This window comes from Fusarium pseudograminearum, chromosome 1 (assembly GCF_000303195.2).
Source record: "Fusarium pseudograminearum CS3096 chromosome 1, whole genome shotgun sequence".
NCBI classification, from domain to species: domain Eukaryota; kingdom Fungi; phylum Ascomycota; class Sordariomycetes; order Hypocreales; family Nectriaceae; genus Fusarium; species Fusarium pseudograminearum.
In genome coordinates this window covers 10,923,207-10,940,928 of record NC_031951.1, presented here as the reverse complement: position 1 = coordinate 10,940,928, position 17,722 = coordinate 10,923,207, and the positions used below count along the sequence as shown (strand labels likewise).

General features: G+C 48.1%; 7 protein-coding genes across 7 annotated transcripts, besides 1 other annotated feature; all 7 read right to left on the bottom strand.

The window, feature by feature from the left end:
* Positions 1-1,349: 1,349 nt before the first annotated feature.
* Positions 1,350-1,768, bottom strand: FPSE_07425 (uncharacterized protein; the record flags this gene model as incomplete). Its single annotated transcript, XM_009260543.1, has 2 exons — positions 1,350-1,433; positions 1,487-1,768. The coding sequence occupies 2 exons, from the start codon at positions 1,766-1,768 to the stop codon at positions 1,350-1,352; spliced, it is 366 nt and encodes a 121-aa protein (XP_009258818.1).
* Positions 1,769-2,225: 457 nt separating this feature from the next.
* FPSE_07424 (uncharacterized protein) lies at positions 2,226-2,622 on the bottom strand (the record flags this gene model as incomplete). Its single annotated transcript, XM_009260542.1, has 2 exons — positions 2,226-2,321; positions 2,371-2,622. The coding sequence occupies 2 exons, from the start codon at positions 2,620-2,622 to the stop codon at positions 2,226-2,228; spliced, it is 348 nt and encodes a 115-aa protein (XP_009258817.1).
* A 149-nt stretch (positions 2,623-2,771) lies between these two features.
* Positions 2,772-2,803: a microsatellite.
* Positions 2,804-3,233: 430 nt separating this feature from the next.
* FPSE_07423 (uncharacterized protein) lies at positions 3,234-5,023 on the bottom strand (the record flags this gene model as incomplete). The annotated part of the gene is made up of 3 exons (XM_009260541.1): positions 3,234-4,374; positions 4,420-4,645; positions 4,696-5,023. The coding sequence occupies 3 exons, from the start codon at positions 5,021-5,023 to the stop codon at positions 3,234-3,236; spliced, it is 1,695 nt and encodes a 564-aa protein (XP_009258816.1).
* Positions 5,024-6,496: 1,473 nt separating this feature from the next.
* On the bottom strand, positions 6,497-7,488 carry FPSE_07422 (uncharacterized protein; the record flags this gene model as incomplete). Its single annotated transcript, XM_009260540.1, has 5 exons — positions 6,497-6,676; positions 6,726-6,739; positions 6,792-7,172; positions 7,234-7,274; positions 7,322-7,488. The coding sequence occupies 5 exons, from the start codon at positions 7,486-7,488 to the stop codon at positions 6,497-6,499; spliced, it is 783 nt and encodes a 260-aa protein (XP_009258815.1).
* A 3,214-nt stretch (positions 7,489-10,702) lies between these two features.
* FPSE_07421 (uncharacterized protein) lies at positions 10,703-11,558 on the bottom strand (the record flags this gene model as incomplete). The annotated part of the gene is made up of 4 exons (XM_009260539.1): positions 10,703-10,835; positions 10,888-10,961; positions 11,124-11,348; positions 11,412-11,558. 4 exons carry the CDS (start codon positions 11,556-11,558, stop codon positions 10,703-10,705), a joined length of 579 nt encoding a protein of 192 aa, XP_009258814.1.
* A 634-nt stretch (positions 11,559-12,192) lies between these two features.
* FPSE_07420 (uncharacterized protein) lies at positions 12,193-12,535 on the bottom strand (the record flags this gene model as incomplete). Its single annotated transcript, XM_009260538.1, has 2 exons — positions 12,193-12,399; positions 12,452-12,535. The coding sequence occupies 2 exons, from the start codon at positions 12,533-12,535 to the stop codon at positions 12,193-12,195; spliced, it is 291 nt and encodes a 96-aa protein (XP_009258813.1).
* Positions 12,536-15,651: 3,116 nt separating this feature from the next.
* FPSE_07419 (uncharacterized protein) lies at positions 15,652-16,326 on the bottom strand (the record flags this gene model as incomplete). Its single annotated transcript, XM_009260537.1, has 3 exons — positions 15,652-15,808; positions 15,932-16,027; positions 16,172-16,326. 3 exons carry the CDS (start codon positions 16,324-16,326, stop codon positions 15,652-15,654), a joined length of 408 nt encoding a protein of 135 aa, XP_009258812.1.
* Positions 16,327-17,722: the final 1,396 nt, after the last annotated feature.

The window sequence follows — 17,722 nt, the reverse complement described above, 5'->3', positions numbered from 1 at the left end:
TGCCTAGATGATTCGTTGAAGATCTGTGATGTAGTTTGTGTATATATGGTGTAGTGTGGTGGGTTGTGCAAGGTTTTGCAAGTTTCCCCACCACCGGGCCCCACACGCACATCTCGATGTGCCCCACTTGAAATTACACCTCTTCTTTACCCAATTGACCAAGAAACATCTCTACTTTGGAAGAATTGAACGTATCGCACTTGTTTTCTTGTATTCACACTCTATTGTTCTGATATTGAGATTTGGGGTCACGTGCATCTCGGATAAGGTTTGTGGGTCCCGATGGTCCGTCCCCGCGATTGTGCTGAGTAATCAGAAAACATGATTCATGTCGTGAAATATGTGGTTCTATCATGACTCGGGGCGTTATACCTGCGCCGTTCCAGTCTCCAAAGATTTTCTTGAAAGCTGTGTTTCGATATTTCGCCAGCACGCTTAGAACACGCCATTGGACCTACTACGAGATGAATGACTGCACACTCAATACTTGGCTGACATTTTTCTTCCATTAGACTTTCTGGTTTATTATTTCTTAATTGTGTTTGTAAATTTATACTCTCGTGTAGTTTCCATGTCTTCTTTAGTAATACATGCCATCCCAGATAAGAAGCTTTGTGCTCTTGTGCCCATCTCTGAGGGTTGTCTCAAGGCACCCCCAACTAATGTGCCGGGAGATAGTAGCTTGGTTTAAACATATGTCACGATGGGATTTAAAGGATCTGCTTGAAACATTTGTTTGTTCTTGATCCAGTAGTAATACTAATTAAATATGTATTCGATCGCCTTGTCCAGGGTAGCCTCATCCTTTTTCTTGTTCTTCTTGCCCCCTTCCTCTTCGACATGTGTCGGTCTGGTTTGCTTGGTGGTAAGTGGCAAAACAATAGGCTAGTATTGGCCTTCTTGTGGCCTGAGTTGTCGCTCGACTCCAGCCTTACTGGTGGTCCCCCCAGAACGAAGTTGGGCGTTGCTTGACTTGTCCAATTCTCTTGCTGGATAGAGGCGAGCTACTAGTCTTCTGTCAAGCGTTGGTACCATAATAAGCGGCTGTCATTACCAGCCCGCATCCAAACTACCTCCATAACTCTCGCCTATAAGCTTTCAATGTCGGTCAGATATGATAACATTAGTAACTCCTCAGTCGGCCAGCAGCAGTAGTGAAATAACGTCGCCCCAGTCTACACCGAATACATGGGATATCCGAGAATCAACAAGTTCCGTTGGTTTGAGGGCACGCAACTGTCATGAGTTGATCGAAGTATCTCAGAATGGAACCAAAACGTTGCCAATGGACTCGTCCCTCCCAGCCCTTCTACTGAGTCTCTGCGGTCGGGTGCGTATCGAAAGGCTGATCATAAGGCGATCAAATTATCACCGTAAAATTTGAACCCTCCAGTGTCTTCGTTCTCAACTGTCAGACACTCGGCCGGGGTTGTCTAGACGCATTTAGTTATCCATATCTTAAAACGGCGTGGGCAATGGAACGTACCATGTTCAATATCCGTAGCCAGCCTTCCTTGACCCAAGCCTGAATCATGAATACAATATCTCTCCTGCAGTCCCCGGTCTTGACGCCGACATCGTGATGCAACCAGTACTGGAAATCCTGGTTCTCGAGATATCTTCCTAGCTCACTGCGGGAGAGATTCTGTAGCTTGACGAGGGTGGAAAAGTAGGTGTGACCATTGGACAGCTCGCGAATCTCGTCGACTGTGAGAACGTACATTTCGGGTGTGTCGGGGATGGGAGAGGTGCTGACAAAGGGGATCATGGCTCAAGAAGAAGAAGAAGCAGGAGAGTCTGCTGTGAGAATTTATATTGATGGGATTGCCGATGGTGGTATATAGTGCAAAAGAATATTTGAAGGAGGTGAGAGAGTGCTGGGAGATGGAGAAGATAGAGAACACAGAGAAGACGAAGTAATGACCAGTCACCTGATGGGCAGTGTTAGGAAGGAACGAGCTGCAAAGCGACGGTTTCTCACGACATTCACCAAGGCAACTGCATTTTGGATAAGGGATCATCGTCAATGAAACCTGGACATTGCATGTACTACTCTTGCTATAGTAATTTGTAGTAAAAGGGAATCAGACTATTACTCATTTCCGCAGCTCCATCGAGGCTTCGAACACATCTCTCCATCTAACGTCGTGCAAGGGGACTGCCACATATATTAACTCCAGTCCTTGTATCCAAGACCAAAATACATACCTTAAATACAGGGGCTTTCACAAGGCGATCAGATCATCGTCACCAAAAACATGCCCAGAAGGCGTAACGGCTGCCGCAGCGTTGGACTTTTGCATGAGTTCCTCTCGTTCCCTCTGAGGAGAGTATTAGTGCCATGATCATAAAAGGGTATCATAAACCTACCTTGGTCCTTATGTGGATCTCCTGCATCTTGTGCCTCCCAAAGGCCATCACACGCTCGTACTGATGCTGTGGTGTGCGACTGTATGCCCCCGGGAGGCTAGCCACAAAGTCGTCAAACCATAAGAATGTGGAAAAGTACAAGTAAGCTCGGGGAGACAGTCGTGCGAGCTTGACGGCGACGAGCCAGTGTATGTCGCCGTTAGTGATGGCTCGGATGTCTCGCTTGGTGAAGAGCACGGAGATGTTGGGCATGTTGATAGCCGCAAGGATTGAAGGTGGACAGGGGGAAAAGCGCTGCCTTGAATGCGAAAATGACAAAGAGTGGTCTGATATATAATTCAAAAGGAAGGGTCAAGATGATCCTTGTGTTTGGGCAAGACTTTGTGGAGCGAGGTTGAGGAGGAAGGAGGGAGGGAAGGAGGGAGGGAAGGAGCGGTTATAACCGCTGCGCATTGGAAGACCAAAACAGACCCACCTCCCAGCATCGCATGAATATATAAGAAATATATATAGAAAAGAAGATTTAATTCTTCAAGCTTAATAGGTATTTATGCTGGGGGCAGTTCAGTATTATATAGCTCTAGCTGGACGTCTAGAAGATTCCTCAGGTTTGCTTTATAGGCAATCTACCATCGAAAACACTCACAAAACACAATGAACAAATATTAATAGAGGCGACAAACAGATATCCCGGGGATTGGTGTATGCATCACACTGACTCTGTAGCAACTTGAGTGTTCATATCATCTCTATTGAACAACTATCCAAAATGCTTGCATCAAGCAAGTCTTAATTATACACTGAAAAATATATACATGTTAAAGTTAAACCCCCACCTCAATCACACCCCTAGCCTTTACCCCTTAAGCCTCAACGCACTGGTGGTAGTAAGGGTTGTGCTCAACACACTTATAAGGCTTCTCGCACTCAGTAGGACCGTTATAGTTCTTGCCGCCGCACTGGTAGTAGTGCTTAACAAGACCAGCGTTGCCAGTTCCGATGGGGCCAGCTGGGGCAGTACCGCTGGGGACTTGGTAAGATGGGCGTGTCTCGGTGTTCCACTTGTAGGTGTAGGCAGAGGTGGTTCGGACGACGGGAGCACGGGTGGGAGCTGAAGCGGCGGCGGTGGAGATGGCGACGGCTGTGGGCTCAAAGTCACCGTCTTCGCAGTCATCGCTTTCAACAGGGACAGGGGAAGAGCCATCTTCCTCGCAGTCATCGTCGCCACCGTAGACAGGGGCCTTTGTGGGGAGTGTCTCTGTGCCGTTGGTGGGGATCACATAGGTAGGGAAAGGAGCCTCTTCGCTGGCACAGTCGTCATCATTATCATCAACGTTGGTGTAAACAGGGCCAAGGGCAGTGCGAGTACCCATATCTGTGGTAGGAACAGAGTTGTTCGTCATGGAGGTTGAGGGGTACACGGGCTCATCAGTCTCGGGGATGTCGTCGCAGTCGGTGTAAACAGGCTTGGTCCTGGTCAGCATGGTGGTAGGAGCAGCAGTGGTCACGACGGGAGCGACAGTGCTGGTGACGGGAGCACCAGTAGCGGCAGCGGCGAGAAGGCTGGAGACACTGGTCCAGGCGGGCTTCTTCTCGTACTCATCGGTGTAGAGGAGAGCTTCGCCGGTACCCTTAAAGACATCGGGGATCCAGCTGTACTTGTCGGTGATACCCCAGACGGTAACTCCAACACAGCCCTTGACGTCGAGACAGGCGCCGACGACGTTAACGTACTCGTCTCCCTGCTTCTTCAGCTCAGCGGCAGAGGCTGGGACGGCGGAGTGGCGGATGTCGAGCTCGGTGAAAGCGACCTCAACGTCGAGGGAAGTGAAGCGCTCGAGAACAGTGGTGAGCTCGGAGCGAGAGGGGGTTTCGCCGACGATGAGATGGCCCTGGAAACCAACACCGTCAATGGGTGCGCCAGCCTTTTGGAGGATCTCGACGATTTCAACGGCGCGGTCGGTCTTTTTGCCGTTCTGCTCGAGGTTGTAGTCGTTGTAGTACCTGGGATTGTTAGAGACGCTACGAGAAAGACTGACAAAGACTTACAGCTTGGCCTTGGGGTCGGCCTTCTTGGCGGCGTTGAAGGAAATAGCAAGGTAGTCGGTTCCGAGGGTCTGGTAAAAGACACTGTCGCGCCACTCGCCGCTGTCGTCAATAGCCTCGTTGACGACGTCCCAGGCGTAGCAGTCACCCTTGTAGTGTTCAACAACATTGGCGATGTGCGCCTCGATGATCTCGGTCAGTTCAGAAGCAGAGAACTTGCCAGCAGAGACTACAATAGTTAGAACATCATCTATCGAACAGCACCTTCGAAGGACTCACCCCAGGTGGGCAGCTGGCTGTGCCAAGTCAAAGCGTGGCATCGCAAGATCTGGCCGTTCTTCTTGGCAAGATCAGGAACAACATCGGCAGTCTTGTAAGTGAACTGGTCACGGGTGGGCTCGACAGTCTCCCACTTTTGTCCGTTCTCGGGGACGAGTTGACCAAACTCTTCAACGTTGTTGGCGAGCTTGGCATAGGCTGAATCGCTGAGGTAGCCGTTGTCAACAGCGCTACCGAAGTACTTGAGACCAGCGGCCTGCGCTAGGCTGTGAAGCTGGGCTGAGACTGGGCTCGAAGCCAAAAGACCGATAAGGGCAGATTTGTGCATTTTGAGTGATGAATGAATGACTGGATAAAAGAATGTGTATCGTCTTTTCAAAAGAGTGTAAAAGGGTAGGAGAAAAGAATGAATGAATGAACAGCCACTGGCGTATCTGGGTTGATCATTAGTAGACCATTCTTTGGTGATATATATGTTTTGAGCATCTTGACCATCAGCCTGGGATGTCAAACCCCTGCATCGTCAACGATGTTCATCGTCCCAACTCCTGCAGATAATCTGATGATCCTTGTTGTTTTGGTCGCGGTGGAATATCTTCCGTTCAGTCGTGGTCCCTTGCTGCATCTCCGCTTCGTCTCAGGTGTATGAGCAAGGGGCTCGGGCTGGATTCCGAATGAGCTTATCATGAGGGGGATCGGTCCAGGTTTTGGGTGATTAACCGGATGAAAGCTGGGATGTTCGGCAATGTCAACCTTGGTGGTGGAGTTTATGTCATTTAAGCCCTTGTTGAGGTGGTGCGTGTTTAGGAACAGGAACAGGAACAGGAACAAGGAACGGATAAAATCATGGGCGGTTAAATGCTGTATGTACATGTTGTGATGTTCAGTCGGTCTGCATTCTTGCCTCAGTATTACTCTTGCTAGATGACTAGTGATAGAAACAAGAATAAACACACCCAAGAGTCTGGTCTACAGGATGAATTGACTGTCTGCTTCTTCTCAGCGACTACACAGGTAGGTAGTCAATCCTCATATTCACAATGTACCTCGATTGTCGAGATGTACCTGTCGATCCCTTCACGTTTCAGATACCCGGCGCTAATAAACATTCGTATAGCTTATTTCCTAACTTCCTTGGTCGAAGAATAAGGGTAGGATAGTCTGTTACAGATTGATGGAATGCTGATTAACGAATCTCGGTTAACATCCTGGACTGCCCACCGTTGGCAACACTTTGGGGAAAATTCATCCCAACGTCTCATTCCATGGAGACAGTCGAATAGGCGAACATTGCTTATCTTTTATATGCCGTGTCAATTAATATTTCCTCAGGGGACTTCTAGCAATATTTCTCGATCATTCTAGGGCCATTTTGGCAGATACATCAGTGGGAGGGTGTCCAATTCGGGGGACAGACACAAACCACATTACGTTAGCGCTCAAGACTCGGATAGAACACAGGGAGTTAACAACCTAAGAGCCGGTCCAAAATGGTATAAACATGAACAAGAGTCTCGTTTGACCCTCATTCAGCATTAAGTCTTCGATTAAATAAAGGCTGGACATGTGTAATGGCATCGTTCACATAACATCATCTTGCTTCTGTTTACCCTGTACACAACTCATCGGTCAATTAGACCCCGGCTAGAAGTACACCACACAGGACATGACGTGAGCATTAGCAAGTAAATGCCGTGATATAGCAAAATATATATCCAAAACGCCAAGAGTCTAATGCTATATACAATCCGATCCCTATGCAAAAAGGCCCTTTACAAATACAATCGCTCCACTCGCTTCATCATTCGCGACCCAGTCGCTCCTCATCATCTTGCGTCAACTCGTACGCAGGTCGGAACCCTTCCCCGTTCTGTCCCTGCTTCTTTAAATGCGGGTTCGGATGGGTGTCTTTTATTCCGCCCAGACTCGTATACCCTTGATCGTAAAGGGGACAGTACTCGATTCCTAAGTGGCGAATAAACTGGACATGTTAGCATCGGATGAAATGAAGATTGAAGAGTGGAACATACAGCCCAGATTTGTACTGTTCGCAATATTGTTAGCTTTGGCCTTGCAGCTTCAATCGGGGTACATACCATAATGCCAATCAATTACAGGATGTATTCTCATAAACGACGGCCAACCAGCGTCCGTCGGGTCAAAGAAAGTCAAGTTCTCGCCATGGGGATCTGTCCTTCTCGTTCCGACAAAGACAGCCTTGATGCTCGGTCGTTCCTCTAGATATATCTCGAGACCCTTCTTCATCGGCAACACATAGCGCGCAACTTCGAGTCCGTACTCTGCGCTCGACGTTTCAACAAACTCGTCTACTTCGGGGAATGGATGCGCGGCGACGATATAAACGCATTGGAGTTTCTCGGGGGGTGTAATAGCGGAAGCGCCGTTGGTGGATGGTTCGGGGGTTGAGTAGTAGATGCGACCCATGCGAGCGAGGATCACCACGAGGAGTACGAGGCCTGGAGGTGTCAGTGACCATTACAGCGCCTATTCAATTCAATTTGTAGGTATGCGACTTACAGTCCTTTCCCCCATTATATGATAACGATATTTGTTCCGGTCTGCGCATGTCAGCATCCGCCCATACCCGTCATCTCCCCGAACATACCGATATCTGTGTAGAGCTTCGTCAACGGCCTCTATCGACTTGCGGACTTGGGATTGCACATCGCGAAGTGTTTCTGTCTCGGGTTCCTCCGTAAGAAACGCTTCGACCTTGTCTCTGAGCTCGAGACACTTGTCGCGCAAGGAGCGGGGTGGCGGGGTCGGTATCATGATGGGCACTAAGATGCCTCGGAACTGTATATTTTGGTGGTTGCTTTTTTGGAAGAGGTCGGTTTAGTGGAAAGGCATGTAGGCGACGGTTAGAAGTGAGGATATGGTGCTGAAAGCTTCATTCGATAGCTCCGGTTTCGCCGTAGGGCGATATGTAAAGTATATATGTATGTATAGGTGTCAGTCAGTAATGCAGGGTCCCCTCATGAATGCCGAGGGACCACCGCAATCACGTGCGCTACTGTCAGCAACTCAAGCAGGGCATCACGTGAGGGATCTCGACTACAGCTTCGCAGACACGTTTCTCAATGCTTCGACAACAGTGAGACAAGGAACTGGCTACAGACAAATCACGGATTCTTTTACTTGTTCAAGTCAAATACTGCGTGAACAATTATTTTCTACGTATCACCAAGGGCAGTAGAGGGTTGTTTAAAAATGTATTATTTCATGATGCCCTGTTTACAACTTCCAGTAAACCAAATAGCCTCTTTTTGATCTTCTGTAGGTAGTTCAGCTTATTGTTTAGTTCTCTAAACCGAAACCCGGTATATAGACCAAGTTTCTTTCGTCCTTTGCTTATTTCCATTGCCTACCCCCAACCCTGGGAACCAGCCTCGACTCTGGGTTCTTTTATACACCTCCTTGATCAAGAGTTCTAAGGTCGTCGAGTGAAAACATGTTGCAATTGCCTTGTCCTGGCTGTAACCTTGGCTAATAGGAAACCGTCTCTGATAATCGGAATCCTTGAGGTATCGCAAATCCTTGTACCAATACTGGTGAGCAAAGGCCAGAACTTGTGCTGCATGGGCCAAGAATATATTATCGAAGCCAGTTGAATACCTGAAGTCTTGGGCCTAATCGAACGAGATCAAATCGTCCCCGGCGAAGTAGATATCAGAAGGTAGTATCTCGAATTTCCTGGTGCCTCTTAGAGAAGAAACTGCACTCAATAAGCCGAGGGATAGTAAAGGCGATATCGTTTTGGGTTACTCTGTAGCTTTTATTGCGGTTTCGTTTCTCTCCATTCTTGTTTTCACTGTCTCACTCGTCTTCTAGGTTGCCTTCGGGGTCGTCTTTGCTGGACCTGGTCGTCTTCGCTATCATGATACTCGTCGTCACCGTCTTCGTTGTTGTAAGTCATGGTACGGCTGACCAGTCGCTTGTTCATTGGCCTTTGTCTCTTGTTTGGACAAGCCTGCACAGTTTGCGAGGCGTCAACAGAATGAACTCTCCTCGTCGACGGTATGGGAAACCCAGTGTTGTTAAATCTCATGTTCAGTTCGAGATTTCCCATCTGATGTCTGTTTGCAATCGCTGGAATTGTCAATCCTGACCATGTGCTTGTCCGTTTCGGAAGACATCCTCAATTTTAGCGAGCCGTTGTGATGAGTCGAGGCCATGTTTCGCAATTGTTCCTTGAGAACCAATCGATTAACACATTTGTGTGTGGGCTCATGTAGTCGCCGCGGCAAAGGAAGCTGCTGCTGAAAAGGCTGCTCTTCAGCTGAGGGGCAGTAGACAACAGTACGGTAGATGTTGGAAGCGACACAGTTGGCAGACTTTGCTGCACATTCTCGTGCAAGAGCCTCATTTGCTGCCCTTGCGAAGGCTTGAATAACCCGCAGGTTCGGCCGTCGGAGCTAGGTTTGACGTCGGAGATCGGGATGGAGACAATGTAAGGGACACCATTTGCTAGCATCATGTCACTAAATGACGACGAAGGGGGCTAAGTTGTTGTGCCTGCCTTGGTCTAGCAGTTAAGTCCGCCAATCTTGATCGACCAATGTAAGGCTACTTTGGCCCGGAGTAACGAGGTTCCCTGAGTCAAACTTATCACCGTGATGTCACTAAATGACAACTGATGGCCGGCACCAATGGCTTCTCCTGGATCATGGCGCTTTATCTCGCTTAGACTTTGCTATCAGCCATCGAACTTTGTGTCGGATTCTTCAACATCTTGACACCAATGATGCTTGAAGATAGCGTCTGTTGACGACCCGTCTCTTCTTCCTATCGATGGTTTTCATCCTGCTCACTGGGATTGCCATTCTTTGCCCAGATACACATCCTGTATGAGCAGCCATCCATTTTGGAGCGAGTCAAAATCCTCTCCACCGGGAGCTTCGAATTGTTGCCCGTTTTCCCGGAATTCAGTCCCATCGTCACTATTTTGCAACCACTGTATCCGGCCGAGTACGAAAGACCGACGGGCTGAGGGGCCGGTACCAGAGGAGCTGCTTTTGTTTGGGTCACCGACCCACTGCGTTTGGAAGCCGATGTTGCCGTTATCGTCTACACTGTGGTCATGGATGGCAAATGGGAAACCGTCAGTGTGGCCAGTTGCCAACTTGCACCAGTCGGCTTTCGTGCGAGAGTTGCGAGAGCCGTTGGTGAATGGTGAGAGGCTTTCGCGACTTGGTCGTAAGGTGGATAGTAACTGGTAACCGAGCGAACTTGAGCTTAGACATGTCTAGGATGACGTGATTCGGTGGATAAAGCTCAGCAAATGCCTTTCTAATAGCCAGCAAAGGCTATCGAAATGCTTTAAAGATAGTCAACCTAAGAGCGTGTCGGAGTAGAACTTCTTGGGATCTTGGTGCAAAGCATCTGGGCAGTCCTCACAATTGTAATCGTTTTCCCAGATGAGCAGCTCATTTGACATTCATGTCAGGAAAACTCTGTTATCAGATGCAGTCATCTGCAGAAAAAGTATATATACCTGAGACTCTGCATCATGACAGACTCATTTCAACCGGTGGCCTGGCAATTGAGAATCGTGGTTTGAGTAACGGTAGTGGTGAACCCGGGGACGAATCGTGTTTTCAGGATGGTTTCTTGTACCTCGTTGGACATCGTGAATAGCCGCGATGTCTCTCGTTCTTCATGTTGTGCAAAAGGGTAGAAGTCGTGTCGGTAGGGTTTGAGGGGAATCTTGTATATAGCCTCCAAGGGCGCTCCACAATCATACCGCTCATGTTGGAGTCGATGGATTCACCATAATGCTTAAGATGAGCATTTACTATCCGTGTCGAAGTGGGTGACACGAGGCATGTCTTCTTTCCCCAGAGACGGGCACATGACAACTATATGTCACATCTCCTGGTGTAGTCTGTTGTCTTGGCTGACGAGAGACATTGATCCTCGGTTCTGATGCATTCTTCACATTGGCGGATGAAGCAGTATTCATGCTTCAAAATGTCATTTGAACACATTACACAGCATTGACAAGTGACACCGCATCTCCCCTTAGTGAACGGGCCTGATCGCTTTGCAGCGTAGGTCCATAGCCACAGATCGGACCATTGAACGCCATCAATCTACGACGTGCTGTGCCCTTGACAATTCTATTTTGAAGTTAGTTTTACACTTGAAAGAAAACGAGTAAAGGATACATACCCTTTCCACTGGTGGGGGATAGTGAACCTGCCTGAATATAGTGTCTTCTCAAACTTGCGGAAAAAGGATGAGGTCTTGTTGGTTGTTGTAGCCAGAGTCTAGCCAGAATGACCCCGGAAAGTACAACCAACTCGCTGGCGTTCTTCTTAAGTGAGAGGAACTTTCAGTCGTATAGTGTAACTCCCGTCAACAGAGCGCCGTCAACTCAAAGGTCCAAAGCAACACCTCACACTGACCCACCATCGCCGCGTCGCCACAAGAGCCGTGATAGGCTCGTCTTGTGCTGTAAAAAGTCGGGATGAAGCAGACTTGCCCAGAACAGAAGTGTTTCGTTGATGTGTATGGCAAGCAAGTTCCTGATTCCATGCCAGGCAAGCGAGGCCTCTGTACAGGATGAGAGGTAGTTTTTGCTCTCCAAATGCCCTTGGCCATACTTGAGCAGTATCCGTGAAAAGCGAAAGCTATTTCCCTTTCTCTATTCTGTGTGTTGTTTATGTACCTGACCATCGCTCCTTGGGACGCACCGAATGCTTTCTCTTCCTCGCTGCTCGAACGTCGTGTTCTTCTTGAGTCTGCGCGCTGTTCATGTAACTGGCCTTTGATTCTGGGGACGCTTCGAATGATATCTCTTGCTGGCTGCTCGAACGTCGTAGTCTTGGGTCCTCGTTCATGACTTGGTGTTGAAAAGAGATAACACAACCGAGACATTAAATCCCTGGTTCATCTCTCGTTATGATATAACACACGCACAGCCATCTTCCACACCGGTCAAGGTATGTATTCATCATACTCGTAATCCACGCTGCGATATCCTGCTTGGCTGGATACAGTGATAGAGAAGCGATGTTGGGTGTTGGACTTCTTCAGGAAGCTGTGGATGGATGCTGATAACAACCTCGACTTTGATCTTGACTTGGCGGATGTTGGGTCCGGAGTAATAGATGTATCATTCGGAGGTAGTCGTGACGATAGCTTGTAGGCTTCTACTTAAATGAAAGTGTTGGAGGTTGAGTTCAAGAACTCCTCACCCCCATCAAATTGCACTTCAACGGGGGCAACTCCCTCTAAGATTAATCTCCATCCATCGATGAATTTCATGACGAAGTTAGTAGCGCTGCCCTAGTCATGGGGCAAAGCGATCTTTCTCCATCATGACTTATAATCAACAGAGGCCAGCACGTTCCGGAAATCTGGAAAAAAAAGTTTCGAATCCCTCTCGGATAGCCTAGATGATGGTGGGTAACCTTGTCAAGTCGTATCGGCAACTGAGGCGTATCAAATTTCAGTGAGTGGGCTGTCAGCACACTATTGCGCTGCATTACGAACTTCGGCGGCGTGCATGACAGCTCGCGGTCGCAGAAACCACACTAATCTGGTGCCTGAGACGACAGTGGCAGGCTGGGCTTCCTTGGAATCTGTCAGAGGTTCTGAATCTTTTGCCTCGTCTGTGGCCGCCTTCTTCATCTTCAACAACTCAAGGTGATGAGCTGCCTTGGGGTCCTCCCAAGCTTGCTGCTCGAGATCTCAAATCTGGCTGAGAGCAAATGCCTAGTGTAATACCCACCTTGTCAGAGAGCGAGCTCTCTTCATCTTTGAGATGATACTTGACGCTTGTAGGTATGAGTTGACGATCTGGATATGGCGGCATATTGTAATTCAAAAAGAAATTCAGAGAAGTAATCTGGGCTTCTTTGTGCTCTTGGTTGATAAGGCGTGATGTATGAAGCATCTGTGAATTGCTTCGTAGAGCTGGGATGCAACCAGACCCCACACCAGATCATACGTTCGTTTTTGTTCTGTGTACAAGGAACCATGTAACTCGCCTTCCAGAGAGTATAGACATCCGGTGTTGAGTAAGTGTTGTAGATCATATCTTGCATCCGCCTTACTACAGCATTTCTGCTATCGTATCGATGTTTGGCTTCTTCAACCTTCCCTCCTGGAAATACATATTCCACTGCAACAACTTCGACTGCCGGGGAAATAAACATGATACGTAGTCATAGTCGTGTTCTGCAATTGATACGGGGCAGTGAGTAAAGGACTTGTTGAGAGTACTCTGTCCAACGGGAAGGAATCTGGGTCGGTCGGTACTCTATATTCCCTGCTTTAGCCGGATCAAGTTCAAGACTGCGCCAAAACACCTCAATAGTATGGAGGAGGTATATGATCGTCTTTCCTGTGCCCATCTCATTGCTAAGGTTGAAATACCGATAGGGGCTCGTGGACTTGTCTACCAGGACAGCGGCAACTGCATGCGTGTTAGCAGTGGGAACTGTCACTGGCCTCGGGCTTGCCTGTGAGGGGAAAGGGGGGCAGGGAGGAAGAGGGAAGAGGGATAATTACCGATTATCTGATGAGGCTTTAGTTTTGTGGCAACGTTCAAACTGTACTGGTACAATGGCAAATGCCTCCCACCTACTCTCCCAGTATGGCCCAAGATCACTCGCATTTCCCGCTTCTGACCTAGCACGAATCTGGGAACTGTCCCAGGGTTGCTATGGTGTCTCCGGATCTGCGTTGCTTAGAATAAGCTTGGGTGAGTCCCTAACTAATGCCAGAGTTGTTGATAGCAAAAGGCGGCCAATGCAGGTTCATCCGACTTGCTAACCGGGATTGACGGCGCGTTGTTCTTGAGTGCAAGGCAGACCGTTGGCCTAAGACATGTGCTGGGTTCATCGTACTTGAAGGTCGCTTGCATCTGCGAAGCTAGCATTTTGGTTGATGAATTGATGAATTGAGAAGAAGAAAGAGTTAGGTGGTTGTAAATTCCTCGCTTGTCTCAAATCATGAGCAGATTCCATATACTTCAGTCAATCTACGATGGCTAGGTATGAAGTTTTACCATCACCGTAGGAATGAGAAGGTGGTACTAGTGATATGAGAGAGGCGATCATTGGGATATAGAACAGAAAACAACACTTTGATCACGAGGGTGTCAGTCATCGAAAGGTCCGCCCGGGATGATCCAGCCTGTCTTGGTTGTAGGCTTTTGACTAAAAGCCCGAGCCTCAAATTTGTAGTCGTTATCCTTGATCCTGACTTCATCAGAAGCAATCGCCTGGAGAGCCTTATCGCAAGACTGAAAGTAGCGTCGTGGTTTGCGTTTGTGAATCTTTTCGTAATGTGTGCCACGAGCCCTTTAACTCGAAGGCGCATCTGGAAATTTGGTACAGGCAATCCTCCATCTTTTCTGTGCGCTGGTTGAGGTATGCGTCGCTGTCTAGTCCGAGACAGCTGGATACAAGGCCTCGTGGGGGGGCCGGAACAACCGAGCGGTTCGCAAGAGTATTGGCCTTATCCTTACCATTGACAATATGTCATGTTGACAATAGCTTGGTCAGGGATGAGTGTCGAAGGATATTGATCTCCTGTATCTGTGTTGGTAGAGGTTTCGTCTTTAGTAACCCCGGCACGGACTCATCGATGATAATCCGAGATTAACTGATTAATCCCCATTCATTTGCGATGTTCTTTGCCTTCAAACTTCTATTCTAAAGTTAGTTCTAGACTCGAAAAATAAATAAGTAAAAAGCGATATATACCTTGCTCTTAGTTTGGCCTTTAGGAGTTGCGGCTTAGTGAAATGCTCATCTGGATAAATATTTTTGGTCTTTGAGGTGTTCCATAGGTCAGGACGCTGGTCGCCTATTCTCGTATGCGCTTTGGGGCCTTCCAGTAGCCGACCGAGGTACCGACGACGTTAGTTTGAAACTGTCGTAATAGCGGGTGCGGCTGCTGCTCTCTACTCGTATACAAGAATTCGTCGTCTCGCACACTCTCTTAGCAATGATCTGCTTTCGACACGTTGATCGATAATTTATACATGATGCAGTTATCGCACATCTGGAGAGTTGGCCATGCGATTGTACCGAAAATGTTTATAATCTGTTGAACGCCACATTCCTATCTCTTGTAATGCGGTGATAGTGTGACCGCTCCTTCAATGAGCTTCTTCGACCGCGTTGACATAATTTGAAACAGCATTGTCGCATCAACAATGGCATCGTGCCACTTCCAGACGAGATTTGACGGGGCATGTACACGACTTGCCGAAAATGTGGCAAGTTGTGCAAAAGGACTTGTCCAGACAAGATAGTAAATATGTCTTTAAAGAAGAGATTTTGGAGACAGAAAGATGCGCAATCTTAATTGCAAGTTGAGGCTGTCGTAGCTGACCTCTTCCACTTTAGTCGATATCCAGTACTTCGAGTCAAAGTATACAAAGGGATCTGTCATGTTGACGCCCCAGACTGATACGGTTGTCGTTCATCTGACCCGGGGAGAGGAGGGTGCGGGGGATCAGAGAGCTGGCATTCGAACATTCCTCTATCCAGTTGCAGGATGGCATCGGGTGTAATGATGTCTTGCTCTATAACATATGAGTTTCGTCGATTGGTTGTGGAAGTGTGGGTATATATTAGGTGACACTGGTTGAGTATACTGTGCACGGAATAATTCTATACTGGACATAGAGTGTTTACCGATGTGGGGTGGCAGTGAATGCGTCGCTCATTCAGGTATAACGATCAATGCTTCAAAGTAGAGTCTCCGAGGCCTTTATTTGCGCCACAAAGACGCCCTTCTGTCTCTGTCAGGTTCTCTGAAGGGCTTGGCTGTCGATGGACGACACATGGTTCTTGTTTGCTCCGGATGACCGCGGTAGACTTTCAAGGATAATGCGCGTGGATATAGCCCTTCAGGACCAAGGTAAGTGAGCGTGTGATGATGGCAGGTAAGTCTTTATGTCATGATTGTCGAAGCTCAATCCCAAAAAGCCCTGTGTGTCGGAGAAATAGCCGCAAGCTTCGCGTCAGGTTCTAGGCTGAACTTGCCCTTGGTGTACCCAGCACATTGCAGCTTGTGCAAGCAACCACTATTGATGTACTTCTTTGCGTATGTGGTTTGGCGCCCTTGCTTGCTTCAACGCGTTATGGTTTTAACTAGCTCTATCCATACGTGCCTAGTCAGTTGGAACCAAGAAGAGATTGGCCCACGCCTGTGACAAATCTGGGTTCAGCCAGGAATCATGGGCTTGTCGTACTTTAAGCCCATATCATCAACTGGAATAGCACCATAGACCTGGGCGAATTTGTCAGGAACCGTAGGGTCATTGATGCGGAGACACAATGTTGATTTGCTTGATGGTCCAGGGACCTGCCATTACCATATTGTGCGCCGCAAAACTATTCTTTCAAGATGATGTCGCGGATAGGACATGCTGATCCGACCGATCCTAGCGCAACATTTGGCGAACGGGGCCTCCACCGACAAATGGACATACAAGGGGGTGACTGGTACTTTCAGCGACTGTGATGATCGTCTGCCTCTTCTTCTCGGTTTGTCGTTCAGTTGGTTATCAGTGGCAGCTTCCTTTGCTGCGGCTGCGGCTGCTTTTGCGGCGCGTCTTGCGTCATCTTGTGCAGCAGACGCCTCCATCTCGATGGCCAACTTATCGGCCTTCTTCTTTGCAGCAGCAGCTTCGTCTTCGTCAGCCTTTACAGCCGCGGGTTCGCTGAAGGCGATTTTTGCCTGAAATGTCGTTTAGATCCGGGGGCTTATCATTGTGTGTTTGAGAAGATGCCTCTGTATGCTTTTAGCTGGTTATGTTGGCCCAACACCATGAGGCAGGGATGTAGTGGTCCACATGGTACATAACTTGGAACTTCAGTTGCTTCGTAACATCCCAGTTACTAGGATCAGCTCGGAATATACATCGTAGTGGATAAAGTAAGCAATACCCCATGAACAGAATTGAACTGGACTGGACTGATTTGCTTTTATACGCATCATTTCTTGACATCTGCATCTCGTAGTCGAATTGGCTCGACGCCATTCTTTCCGATCTCTAGTATAATGAACCAGTTGGACAAAATTCGATAAAGGCCGAGAAGATCGTGCTCAACAATGGCATGAAAGTCGTCATAATGGTTATTGACATCGGTTCTGGGTCATCCTCTTGTGGAAGGATATTTGACTTGCCGTAGAAAAAGGCTGTGTATTCACCACTCATCGTTTAGGACACCGTATGTGGTGCGCGATATGCTTATCGTTATAGTTGGCTGCGAGTGGCTGAGGTACCAGTGAGACTTCAGTTTCTGAGGAGCACACTGTCATAGCACTCTGGGGCTATGCGTCGTTGACCGGTGTAGAATCGCTCAAGGACAGTTGAATGTAAAGGTGCGATAATGGGCAATGACGTTTCAGCACCACAGAAGGAATTGTTTCGCGGATCTTTGAGTAGGTATTTCGCTCATCACCAGCTGGTCCAGTGGTGGTAAAATGATGTCGCAATTGTCGTCTGCAAATGGTGTTTCTTCAATATAACGAACCTAATACGGTGGCGTCCATGTCTTATTGGGGGTTGTTCCGCTCTGAATCACAGTCGACTAGACTATATAGCCTTCTGGATATCATTCAGATGGGGAGTTATCCGAACCACAGAAGGTGTAATACTGATGAAGGTCATTTCTCAAAGACCACGAGCATTGTTGAAGCAATCAAGAGAACACAAGAATGTGCGTGACCTTAACTCTGGTGCGAGGTTGTGCCGTTTCGAATAAAAACTGTTGGATGGAAGCTGGCTGCCTCGTTGTTATTTCCCAATGTACTAAATATTCCGGACCGCAGTGATACTCACCGCAGAACTCTGTCTGCATAAAGTCTGCTGGTTCTGATTCAAAAGAGAATTCATTGAACTCTTCACCTCCACTAGCCTTAGCATCGTTTTGGGTCGGAAAAGAACACATTGCATCATCTGGCGTACGTATTGTGGGCGCCGAGTTTCGGTTCAGTGTCTCCTCCACAGAACTTGACCTAGCCGACTCTTCATGGA